The sequence below is a fragment of the Scyliorhinus canicula genome, chromosome 12 (assembly GCF_902713615.1).
Source record: "Scyliorhinus canicula chromosome 12, sScyCan1.1, whole genome shotgun sequence".
Classification (NCBI taxonomy): domain Eukaryota; kingdom Metazoa; phylum Chordata; class Chondrichthyes; order Carcharhiniformes; family Scyliorhinidae; genus Scyliorhinus; species Scyliorhinus canicula.
Genome location: NC_052157.1, coordinates 162,364,003 through 162,377,203, shown reverse-complemented (window position 1 = coordinate 162,377,203; position 13,201 = coordinate 162,364,003). Strand labels below are relative to the sequence as shown.

General features: G+C 49.9%; 1 protein-coding gene across 1 annotated transcript in view; it reads left to right on the top strand.

Annotated features, from left to right (window-relative positions):
* LOC119974359 (unconventional myosin-Ic-like) overlaps nucleotides 1–12,882 on the top strand; it is a 48,247-nt gene extending 35,365 nt beyond the window's left edge. Inside the window, exon 21 of the mRNA XM_038813129.1 lies at nucleotides 12,692–12,882. Coding sequence (XP_038669057.1) covers nucleotides 12,692–12,882 — 191 coding nt within the window. The remainder of the gene's footprint in view (nucleotides 1–12,691) is intronic.
* The last annotated feature ends 319 nt before the right edge of the window (nucleotides 12,883–13,201 follow it).

Below are 13,201 nucleotides of genomic sequence, written 5' to 3'. Positions count from 1 at the left end.
GCAGATTGTCAGAGAGAGACAGAGCTGGCAGACAGAGAGAGAGGCAGACTGTCAGAGAGAGAGAGAGAGTGAGACAGACACAGAGAGGGACAGAGCTGGTAGACAGAGACAGAGCTGGCAGACAGAGAGAGAGGCAGACTGTCAGAGAGAGAGAGAGAGAGAGAGGGACAGAGCTGGTAGACAGAGAGAGAGGCAGATTGTCAGAGAGAGACAGAGCTGGCAGACAGAGAGAGAGGCAGACTGTCAGAGAGAGAGAGAGAGGGACAGAGCTGGTAGACAGAGAGAGAGGCAGACTGTCAGAGAGAGAGTGAGACAGACACAGAGAGGGACAGAGCTGGTAGACAGAGAGAGAGAGAGGCAGATTGTCAGAGAGAGACAGAGCTGGCAGACAGTGAGAGAGGCAGACTGTCAGAGAGAGAGAGAGAGGGACAGAGCTGGTAGACAGAGAGAGAGGCAGACTGTCAGAGAGAGAGTGAGGCAGACTGTCAGAGAGAGAGAGAGAGACAGAGCTGGTAGACAGAGAGAGAGGCAGACTGTCAGAGAGAGAGAGAGTGAGACAGACAGAGAGAGAGAGAGGCAGATTGTCAGAAAGAGGCAGACTGTCAGAGAGAGAGAGAGTGAGACAGACACAGAGAGGGACAGAGCTGGTAGACAGAGAGAGAGGCAGATTGTCAGAGAGAGACAGAGCTGGCAGACAGAGAGAGAGGCAGACTGTCAGAGAGAGAGAGAGCTGGCAGACAGAGAGAGAGACAGACTGTCAGAGAGAGGGACAGAGCTGGTAGACAGAGAGAGAGGGGCAGATTGTCAGAGAGAGACAGAGCTGGCAGACAGAGAGAGAGGCAGACTGTCAGAGAGAGAGAGAGAGGGACAGAGCTGGTAGACAGAGAGAGAGGCAGACTGTCAGAGAGAGAGAGAGAGTGAGACAGACACAGAGAGGGACAGAGCTGGTAGACAGAGAGAGAGAGAGGCAGATTGTCAGAGAGAGACAGAGCTGGTAGACACAGAGAGAGAGAGGCAGATTGTCAGAGAGAGAGAGAGAGGGACAGAGCTGGCAGAGAGAGAGGCAGACTGTCAGAGAGAGAGAGTGAGGCAGACAGAGCTTGCAGACAGACAGAGAGAGGCAGGCTGTAAGAGAGAGAGTGAGGCTGTCAGAGAGAGAGAGTGAGGCTGTCAGAGCGAGGCAGGCTGTCAGAGAGAGAGAGAGTGAGGCTGTCAGAGAGAGAGAGTGAGACAGACACAGAGAGGGACAGAGCTGGTAGACAGAGAGAGAGGCAGATTGTCAGAGAGAGACAGAGCTGGCAGACAGAGAGAGAGGCAGACTGTCAGAGAGAGAGAGAGAGAGAGAGGCAGACTGTCAGAGAGAGAGAGAGAGAGTGAGACAGACACAGAGAGGGACAGAGCTGGTAGACAGAGAGAGAGAGAGGCAGATTGTCAGAGAGAGACAGAGCTGGCAGACAGAGAGAGAGGCAGACTGTCAGAGAGAGAGAGAGAGAGTGAGACAGACACAGAGAGGGACAGAGCTGGTAGACAGAGAGAGAGAGAGGCAGATTGTCAGAGAGAGGCAGACTGTCAGAGAGTGAGACAGACACAGAGAGGGACAGAGCTGGTAGACAGAGAGAGAGAGAGGCAGATTGTCAGAGAGAGACAGCTGGCAGACAGAGAGAGAGGCAGACTGTCAGAGAGAGAGAGTGAGGCAGACAGAGCTGGCAGACAGACAGAGAGAGGCAGACTGTCACAGAGAGAGAGAGTGAGGCAGACAGAGAGGTAGGCTGTCAGAGAGAGAGAGTGAGACAGACAGAGAGAGAGAGAGAGTGAGACAGACAGAGAGAGTGAGGCTGTCAGAGAGAGAGAGTGAGACAGACAGAGAGAGAGAGTAGGACAGACAGAGAGAGAGGCAGGCTGTCAGAGAGAGAGTGAGACAGACAGAGAGAGAGAGACAGAGCTGGCAGCCAGAGAGAGACAGACTGTCACAGAGAGAGAGTGAGGCAGACAGAGAGAGGCAGGCTGTCAGAGAGAGAGAGAGTGGGACAGACAGAGAGGCAGGCTGTCAGAGAGAGAGAGAGTGAGACAGACAGAGAGAGAGAGAGAGAGTGAGACAGACAGAAAGAGAGAGACAGACAGAGCTGGCAGCCAGAGAGAGACAAACTGTCACAGAGAGAGAATGAGGCAGACAGAGAGAGGCAGGCTGTCAGAGAGAGAGAGTGAGACAGACAGAGAGAGACAGAGCTGGCAGCCAGAGAGAGACAGACTGTCACAGAGAGAGAGTGAGGCAGACAGAGAGAGAGAGAGTGAGACAGACAGAGAGAGAGGCAGGCTGTCAGAGCGAGGCAGGCTGTCAGAGAGAGAGAGTGAGGCAGACAGAGAGAGGCAGGCTGTCAGAGAGAGAGAGAGTGAGACAGACAGAGAGGCAGGCTGTCAGAGAGAGAGAGTGAGACAGACAGAGAGAGAGAGAGAGTGAGACAGACAGAGAGAGAGAGAGTGAGACAGACAGAGAGAGAGACAGAGCTGGCAGCCAGAGAGAGACAGACTGTCACAGAGAGAGAGTGAGGCAGACAGAGAGAGGCAGGCTGTCAGAGAGAGAGAGAGTGAGACAGACAGAGAGGCAGGCTGTCAGAGAGAGAGAGTGAGACAGACAGAGAGAGAGAGAGTGAGACAGACAGAGAGAGAGAGGCAGGCTGTCAGAGAGATAGTGAGACAGAGAGAGAGGCAGGCTGTCAGAGAGAGGCAGGCTGTCAGAGAGAGAGAGAGAGTGAGACAGACAGAGAGAGAGAGACAGAGCTGGCAGCCAGAGAGAGACAGACTGTCAGAGAGAGAGAGAGAGAGTGAGACAGACAGAGAGAGAGAGAGAGAGAGAGAGAGCTGGCAGCCAGAGAGAGACAGACTGTCAGAGAGAGAGAGAGAGAGAGAGAGTGAGACAGAGAGAGGCAGGCTGTCAGAGAGAGAGAGAGAGAGAGTGAGGCTGTCAGACAGAGAGAGGCAGGCTGTCAGAGAGAGAGAGTGTGAGACAGACAGACAGAGAGAGGCAGGCTGTCAGAGAGAGAGTGAGACAGACAGAGAGGCAGACTGTCAGAGAGAGAGAGTGAGACAGACAGAGAGAGGCAGACTGTCAGAGAGAGAGAGTGAGTGAGACAGACAGAGCTGGCAGCCAGAGAGAGACAGACTGTCACAGAGAGAGAGTGAGGCAGACAGAGACAGGCAGGCTGTCAGAGAGAGAGAGTGAGACAGACAGAGAGAGAGAGAGTGAGACAGACAGAGAGAGAGAGAGTGAGACAGACAGAGAGAGAGAGGCAGGCTGTCAGAGAGATAGTGAGACAGAGAGAGAGAGGCAGGCTGTCAGAGAGATAGTGAGACAGAGAGAGAGAGGCAGGCTGTCAGAGAGAGAGAGAGAGAGAGAGAGAGTGAGGCTGTCAGAGAGAGGCAGGCTGTCAGAGAGAGAGAGAGAGAGAGTGAGACAGACAGAGAGAGACAGAGACAGAGCTGGCAGCCAGGGAGAGACAGACTGTCAGAGAGAGTGAGACAGACAGAGAGAGAGAGACAGAGCTGGCAGCCAGAGAGAGACAGACTGTCAGAGAGAGAGAGAGAGAGAGAGAGAGAGTGAGGCTGTCAGAGAGAGAGAGAGAGTGAGACAGAAGAGAGGCATGTCAGAGAGAGAGAGAGAGAGTGAGGCTGTCAGAGAGAGAGAGGCAGGCTGTCAGAGAGAGAGTGAGACAGACTGAGAGGCAGACTGTCAGAGAGAGAGAGTGAGACAGACAGAGAGAGAGAGTGAGGCAGACTGTCAGAGAGAGAGAGTGAGACAGACAGAGAGAGGCAGACTGTCAGAGAGAGAGAGAGACAGACAGACAGGCAGACTGTCAGAGAGAGAGAGTGAGACAGACAGAGAGAGAGGCAGACTGTCAGAGAGAGAGTGAGGCAGACAGAGAGAGAGGCAGGCTGTCAGAGAGAGAGAGAGAGAGTGTGAGGCTGTCAGAGAGAGGCAGGCTGTCAGAGAGAGAGAGAGAGAGAGAGAGAGTGAGGCTGTCAGAGAGAGAGAGAGTGAGGCAGACAGAGAGAGGCAGGCTGTCACAGAGAGAGAGTGCGGCTGTCAGAGAGAGGCAGGCTGTCAGAGAGAGAGAGTGTGAGACAGACAGAGAGTGAGACAGACAGACAGAGAGAGAGACAGAGCTGGCAGACAGAGAGAGGCAGACTGTCAGAGAGAGAGAGAGAGAGGCTGTCAGAGAGAGAGAGTGTGAGACAGACAGACAGAGAGAGAGACAGAGCTGGCAGCCAGAGAGAGACAGCACTAACACTACGGAGACAGCCAGAGAGACAGAGAGAGAGGCAGGCTGGAGAGAGTGTGAGACAGACAGAGAGAGACAGACAGAGCTGACAGACAGAGAGAGGCAGACTGTCAGAGAGAGAGAGAGAGAGTGAGGCTGTCAGAGAGAGAGTGTGAGACAGAGAGAGAGAGACAGAGCTGGCAGACAGAGAGCGGCAGACTGTCAGAGAGAGAGAGAGAGAGGCTGTCAGAGAGAGAGAGTGTGAGACAGACAGACAGAGAGAGAGACAGAGCTGGCAGCCAGAGAGAGACAGCACTAACACTACAGAGACAGCCAGAGAGACAGAGAGAGAGGCAGGCTGGAGAGAGTGTGAGACAGACAGAGAGAGACAGACAGAGCTGACAGACAGAGAGAGGCAGACTGTCAGAGAGAGAGAATGAGGCAGACAGAGAGAGAGTGTGAGACAGACATTGAGAGAGAGACAGAGCTGGCAGACAGAGAGAGGCAGACTGCCAGAGAGAGAGTGAGGCTGTCAGAGAGAGAGAGTGAGACAGACAGAGAGGCAGGCTGTCAGAGAGAGAGAGAGAGAGTGAGGCTGTCAGAGAGAGAGAGGCAGGCTGTCAGAGAGAGAGAGTGTGAGACAGACAGACAGAGAGAGGCAGGCTGTCAGAGAGAGAGAGTGAGACAGACAGAGAGAGGCAGACTGTCAGAGAGAGAGAGTGAGACAGACAGAGAGAGGCAGACTGTCAGAGAGAGAGAGTGAGGCAGACAGAGAGGCAGGCTGTCAGAGAGAGAGAGTGAGACAGACAGAGAGAGGCAGACTGTCAGAGAGAGAGAGAGAGTGAGGCTGTCAGAGAGAGAGAGTGAGACAGACAGAGAGAGGCAGACTGTCAGAGAGAGAGAGTGAGAGTGAGGCTGTCAGAGAGAGAGGCAGACTGTCAGTGAGAGAGAGGCAGACTGTCAGAGAGAGAGAGAGTGAGACAGACAGAGAGAGGCAGACTGTCAGAGAGAGAGAGTGAGAGTGAGGCTGTCAGAGAGAGAGGCAGACTGTCAGAGAGAGAGAGAGGCAGACTGTCAGAGAGAGAGAGAGAGAATGAGGCTGTCAGAGAGAGAGAGAGTGAGACAGACAGAGAGAGGCAGACTGTCAGAGAGAGAGAGTGAGGCAGACAGAGAGAGGCAGGCTGTCAGAGAGAGAGAGTGAGGGAGACAGAGAGAGGCAGGCTGTCAGAGAGAGAGAGAGAGTGAGGCTGTCAGAGAGAGAGAGAGGCAGGCTGTCAGAGAGAGAGAGAGAGAGTGTGAGGCTGTCAGAGAGAGAGAGAGAGAGAGAGAGAGAGTCAGGCTGTCAGAGAGAGAGAGAGTGAGGCAGACAGAGAGAGGCAGGCTGTCAGAGAGAGAGAGAGAGAATGAGGCTGTCAGAGAGAGGCAGGCTGTCAGAGAGAGAGAGAGTGAGGCTGTCAGAGCGAGGCAGGCTGTCAGAGAGAGAGAGAGTGAGGCTGTCAGAGAGAGAGAGAGTGAGACAGACAGACAGAGAGAGAGACAGAGCTGGCAGCCAGAGAGAGGCAGCACTAACACTACAGAGACAGCCAGAGAGACAGAGAGAGAGGTAGGCTGGAGAGAGTGTGAGACAGACAGAGCTGACAGACAGAGAGAGGCAGACTGTCAGAGAGAGAGAGAGAGTGAGGCTGTCAGAGAGAGAGTGTGAGACAGACAGAGAGAGACAGACAGAGCTGACAGACAGAGAGAGGCAGACTGTCAGAGAGAGAGAGAGTGAGGCTGTCAGAGAGAGAGAGTGAGACAGACAGAGAGGCAGGCTGTCAGAGAGAGAGAGACAGAGAGTGAGGCTGTCAGAGAGAGAGAGGCAGGCTGTCAGAGAGAGAGAGTGTGAGACAGACAGACAGAGAGAGGCAGGCTGTCAGAGAGAGAGTGTGAGACAGACAGACAGAGAGAGGCAGGCTGTCAGAGAGAGAGTGTGAGACAGACAGAGAGAGACAGACAGAGCTGACAGCCAGAGAGAGGCAGACTGTCAGAGAGAGAGAGAGAGAGAGAGAGTGAGGCTGTCAGAGAGAGAGGCAGACTGTCAGAGAGAGAGAGAGTGAGGCTGTCAGAGAGAGAGAGTGAGACAGACAGACAGAGAGAGAGACAGAGCTGGCAGCCAGAGAGAGACAGCACTAACACTACAGAGACAGCCAGAGAGACAGAGGGAGAGGCAGTCAGAGAAGGCGGATGAGCAGAGATTCTGGATGGTGGCTGCACAGAACAATGTATATCCCCATAATTATGGACTTGTCAATGTTCTGCTAATCCCCTGCTGCTGCGTGGTGTAATGGTTAGCAATCTGGCTGGTTATTCCACCCTTATTCTGATATGGAGTGAGGACATTGTACCTGTTGATAGTGTCTGTGGGACCTCCTTCTCCATTCTCCTTGCTTGTTCTCACTCTGCCTTTCCTGCACTCCATATTCCACTAAGGTGTGCGCTGCCCACATTCAGAGGAAATACGCCAGTTCTTCCTCCTAGCTTATGTTGTGGACTTTCTCTCACTCTCAGTCCAGCTCAGATTCACAGATTCAATTCAGAGACACTTCCTGCAGTCGTGGGAACCGGGACAGTCTCACTATCCACAAGCTCCTACAAGCACAGGACTAAATCGCTGGCTTTGAAAGCAGACCAAAGCAGGCCAGCAGCGCGGGTTCAATTCCCGTACCAGCCTCCCCGAACAGGCGCCGGAATGTGGTGACTAGGGGCTTTTCACAGTAACTTCATTTGAAGCCTACTTGTGACAATAAGCGATTTTCATTTTCTCATATATATTTTATTCTTTCAGGGATTTTAGCATCACTGGAAAGGTCAGCATTGATTATCCATCGTAATGGCCCTCAAGAAAGTCATCGTGAACTAATTTCTTGAATTGCTGCAGTCCATCTAGCTTGGTGCAGCACAGCACAGCACAGTCAGTAACCTCATTGCAGTGTTAATATAAACCTGTTTGTGACACAAATAAAGATTATAATACGATAAATACACAATGTAAATACATCGACATCTGGTGAAGCGACAGAGTGTAGTGCTATATAAATCTAGCTAAATGATCTGGAAATAGGGACAGAGTGCAACATAACAACATTTGTGGATGATACTAAAACAGGTGGGAAAGCAGGCAGTGGAGAGGAGGGGAATTTACAGATGGATAGGTTAGATTAGGTCAAAATCTGCCCGATGGAGTTTAACGTGGATAAGTGTGGGGTTATCCATTTCGGCTGAAAAAAATAGAAAGGTAAATTATCTAAATGTAAAGCAGATTCAGGATGTGTCTGGGCAGAGGGGTCTGGGCAGAGGGATCGGGGGAGAGGGATCGGGGGAGAGGGATCGGGGCAGAGGGATCGGGGCAGAGGAATCTGGGCGTCTTTGTTCATGATTAGAGAAAGTCAGTTTGCAGGTACAGCATGTAATTAAAAAGGAAAAGGGTTGGAGTATAAAAGTAGAGAAGTGTTGTTGCAATTGTATAGGGTGTTGGTGAGACCCCATCTGGAGTATTGTGTCCAGTTTTGGTCTCCTTATTTGAGGAAGGATGTGGTGGATTGGAGGCAGTTCAGAGGAGGTTCACCAGATTGATTCCGGGGATGAAGGGTTGACGTCTGAGGAGAGATTGAACAGTTTGGATTTACACTCGCTGGAGTTTAGAAGGATAGAGGGGATCTGATTGAGGTGTATAAAATACTAAAAGGGATTGATAAAGTAAACGTAGACCAAATGCTCCCCCTTATGGGGCAATCTAGAATGAGGGGTCATGGATAAAGGTTCAGAGGCGATGGATTCAGAACGGAGATGAGGAGAGACTACTTCTCGCAGAGGGTGGTGAATTGTGGAACTCGCTGCCCCACAGTACGGTGGAGTCCGAATCATTAAATGGTTTCAGTAAGGAGATAGATATATTTCTGATTTTTAAAATGGGTTAAAAGGGATATGGGGAAGGTGGGGAGGTGGATTTGAGACCAGGATCTGATTGAATGGCGAAGCAGGCTCGAAGGGCTGAATGGCCGACTTCTGCTCCTAATTCCGATGTTCCTATGCATTGGTGGTGGCGGGATTTGTGGAAGGGTTGCCAGTCAAGTGGGCTGCTTTGTCCTGAACTTTGAGTGTTGTTGGAGCTGCGTTCATCCAGCCAAGTGCAGAGTATTCCTGTCACATTCTTGACTTGTAGATGATGGAGACACATAGAGCATTGTGCAATACTTAATACTGAGCAGTATAATACTGAGCTGATACACTGTGCACTATTAGATATTAGGCAGTGATATTCTGTGATGCGCATGTTTCACTGGGCCTCTTGACTGCTGGCCCTGATAAATCTGACAAGTTTATCATTGCTGCTGTCATTGTCTGTTCAAACTTCACTGGGAGACAGGTGGGATCACCAAGTACCCCTCTGTCAGAGATGGTCAGCATCCAGCACTTTGTAGCCACAGCCTCAATGTTGACCAAGTGTTGCTACAGGCTGGGATGGGCTGCTTCATTATTGGAGCAGTTGTGAATGGAGATGAAAATTGGAATCGTCAAACTCGGCACCACCTCGGAACTCATGGCAAAGGGAAGAACGTTAATAAAGCAAAGTATGGTCTGTCTGAGGATATGTCCCCAAGGGAATCGAGATGTCTACACTGCTCTCTGACAATCTCAACCACCCTTTTCTGAATCAGGTAAGGCTCCCGCACTGCACTTTTCCTTTTGCTCCCCATTGACCCACTTTCTCCAGAAATATATCCAATTATCTCAAACTCATTCCATTGTAATAATAGTAATAAGAATCTTTATTATTGTCACAAGTAGGCTTACATTAACACTGCAATGAAGTTACTGGGGAAATCCTCTAGTCGCCACATTCCGGCACCTGTTCAGGTACACGGAGGGAGAATTCAGAATGTCCAATTCACCTAACAGCACGTCTTTCAGGGACTGTGGGAGGAAACCGGAGCACCCGGAGGAAACCCACGCAGACACAGGGAAAAACGTGCAGACTCCGCATAGACAGTGACCCAAGCCGGGAATCGAACCTGGGACCCTGGTGCTGTGAAGCAACAGTGCTGCCCAATAAATGCATATACACACGAATGCCAATTCCTGATAACTTATTTCGCAATTCTATTATCATTCTGTGCAGAAAATAACTTCCTTCATGCTGTTCCAGACCATGAAAACAGGTGAAGGATAGAACTGGAACCAATCTTTCCAAACTTTCACAAGCACTTATTTAACCGTTACAGATTACAAGCAAGCACCTCCTACCCACTACTTATAGGGGTATAAGTGGATGCCCTGTTAATGCCCCCAACCTGCCGATAATTAAACACAATAAATATACAATTAACACATGGCTCAATCAGCAACATTCCAAGTTCCTACCCATTCTGCACCATGCTGCATGTCTCTATTCTGGGGAACTGGCTGGGGAAGTATAACTGGTGATTTGTCAAACACACTAAATTTCAACAAAAACAAACACCAAAACCACAAAATTTGGTGAATTAAATATTTGTGTTTGTACACTGCTTTCTCTCTTTTTGAAGTCCATGGACTAATAATGTTCTGATGTGGAGATGATGGCGTTGGACTGGGGTGGGCACAGTAAGAAGTCTTACAACACCAGGTTAAAGTCCAACAGGTTTGTTTCAAACACTAGCTTTCGGAGCGCAGCTCCTTCCTCAGGTGAATGGAGAGGTATGTTCCAGAAACATTACACAAAGTCAAAGGTGCCGGACAATGCTTAGAATGCGAGCATTAGCAGGTAATCAAATTGTTACAGATCCAGAGAGAGGGATAATCACAGGTTAAAGAGGTGTGAATTGTCTCAAGACAGGACAACTGGTAGGATTTTGCAAGTCCAGGCCAGATGGTGGGGGGTGAATGTCGCATGTCGCATTACATTCACCCCCCACCATCTGGCCTGGACTTGCAAAATCCTACCAACTGTCCCGACTTGAGACAATTCACACCTCTTTAACCTGTGATTATCCCGCTCTCTGGATCTGTAACGATTTGATTACCTGCTAATGCTCGCATTCCAAGAATTGGCCAGCATCTTTGACTTTGTCTATATAAATGTTTCTGGAACATACCTCTCCATTCACCTGAGGAAGGAGCGGTGCTCCGAAAGCTCGTGTTTGAAACAAACCTGTTGGACTTTAACCTGGTGTTGTCAGACTTCTTACTGTAATAATGTTCTGTCTCAGAGGGATTTAACGTATCAATTTTCAATGCAGCGCTCCATGCCAGAGATTCAGGACTGTATTACAGTTTGAAAAATGTTGGTAACTACAGACCATTTGAAAAAATGAAATATTTCTAGCTCCAACGCTGCCCGTGTTCCACAATGCTGTTTGAACTCAGGGACAGCGTGGAGCTCACACCAGCCAGGAACTTGTGCTCTACTGTCACGGAAAATCTGTTGAGGAGATTCCATTGGATCTTTGAAATAGGGATCGGTTGGAATTGTCAGAGGCTTCCCCTCAACCACTTTGTGCTATTATCCTGCTGATCACTTTGTGGGAGATGGCACCATTTATTGCCCTGTCGAGATGGTGGAGAGCACCCTTCTTGAACCACTACAGGTGTACCCAGAGAGCTGTTGGGGAGGAAGTTTCAGGATTTTGACCCAGTGACAGTGAAAGAACGACAATGTCGGTCCAAGTCAAGATGGTGAGAGATTTGGAGGGGACTTTGCTTGGTGGCGTTCTCATGCGTCTGCTGCTCTTGTCCTTCTAGCTGGCAGACACATGTTTGGAAGGTGCTGTTAATGGAAGCTTGGTGAGCCTCTACAGTGAATCCTGTAGATTGGACACACTGCTGCCATCATGCAGATGATACAAAGATCTGTAGAGGGACAGGTAGTATTGAGGAAGCAAGGGGGCTGCAGAAGGACTTGGACAAGCTAGGAGAGCGGGCAATGAAGTGGCAAATGAAATGAAAATGAAAATCGCTTATTGTCACGAGTAAGCTTCAATGAAGTTACTGTGAAAAGCCCCTAGTCGCCACATTCCGGCGCCTGTCCGGGGAGGCTGGTAAGGGGTCGAACCGTGCTGCTGGCCTGCTTGGTCTGCTTTAAAAGCCAGCGATTTAGCCCAGTGAGCTAAACCAGCCCCTATGAAATACAATGTGGAAAAGTGAGAGGTTATGCACTTTGGAAGGAGGAATTTAGGCATGGACTATTTTCTAAATGGGAAAATGCTTCGGAAAGCAGAAGCACAAAGGGACTTGGGAGTCCTTGTTCACGATTCTCTTAAGGTTAATGTGCAGGTCCAGTCGGCAGTTAGGAAGGCAAATGCAATGTTAGCATTCATGTCAAGAGGGCTAGAATACAGGGCCAGGGATGTACTTCTGAGGCTATATAAGGCTCTGGTCAGACCGCATTTGGAGTATTGTGAGCAGTTTTGGGCCCCGTATCTAAGGGAGGATGTGCTGGCCTTGGAAAGGGTCCAGAGAAGATTCACAAGAATGATCCCTGGAATTAAGAACTTGTCGTATGAGGAACGTTTGAGGACTCTGGGTCTGTACTCGTTGGAGTTCAGAAGGATGAGGGGAGATCTTATTGAAACGTACAAGATACTGCAAGGCCTGGATAGAGTGGATGTGGAGAGGATGTTCCACTTGTAGGAAAAACTAGAACCAGAGGGCACAATCTCAGACTAAAGGGACGATCCTTTAAATAGAGATGAGGAGGAATTTCTTCAGCCAGAGGGTGGTGAATCTGTGGAACTCTTTGCCGCAGAAGGCTGTGGAGGCTAAATTACTGAGTGTCTTTAAGACAGAGATAGATAGGTTCTTGATTAATAAGGGAATCAGGGGTTATGGGGTGAAGGCAGGAGAATGGGGATGAGGAAATATCAGCCATGATTGAATGGCGGAGCAGACTCGATGGGCTGAGTGGCCTAATTCTGCTCCTATATCTTATGGTCTTATGGTCTATGCTCTGGTGATGGAAGGGGGTGGTGAATACGGAGGTGAGTGGCAGGACTACAATTTAAGCAATAAACTAATCTGCCCTGGATGACTGTTTCTTGAATATTACTCCAGACAAATACAGAGTGTGCCATCACACTTTCATTTGAACATGTAAATGATGTACACATCTTGAGAAGTCAAGAGATGAGCTGCGTGTTGCAGATTACCCTGCTATTGTAGTCAGGGTGTAGTGTTATGGTGCGTGCAGCTCAGCTTGGATGTTGCTGGAGGGGTAATAGGGGTTTTGATGCTGGTCATTATCTGGTACTGACCAGGTGAAAATGGCTGCCGTTGATGGCTAGTCTGGGTCTGGAGGATGTCCATGTCTTGTGGTAAGCTGGGGGGGGGGGGGGGTTACGCGGCTCCTTGTCAAACTGTGTACCCTTCTCCAAACAAGAGAAAAATAAATCCAATTTTGCCAAATGTGTTTCACTGGGCAGTGATTTGGGATCAAGACCTGAACTTTCTGAACTTAAAGGGAGCAGCTTGGATGAGGAAGTGCAGCTGGGACCTGGTCCAAGTCAAAGCTTACAGCCATGGAATGTTGTCCTATCTGCTTTTTCCATTAGCTGCTCAGAGTGACTCACTTTCTCACACTGACCGGGGGCCTGGCTTGCAATCAGAAGAATAGAAATAGTTCCACATCTGGACCAGCCATCACCCAGGGCACCCAGACAGGGGCTGTTTAACAATGAAAAGTACAGGGCCTCTCAGCTGGAGCACATTCCAACACCTCCCAGCTGGCGAGGTATCTTTTCTGAAGGGTGGGTGCTGTTGTGAGGTAGAAAATACAATTTGTGCCCAGTGATCTCACAAACGGTGATGATGGCCAGATTATCTGTGACTGAGGAATGAATATTAGGCAGGACACTGGGGCAAACTCCCCTACTCGTCTTCCAATAGTATCCTGGCATCTTTTACAGACACCCAATAGGCCAGACAGTGCTTTG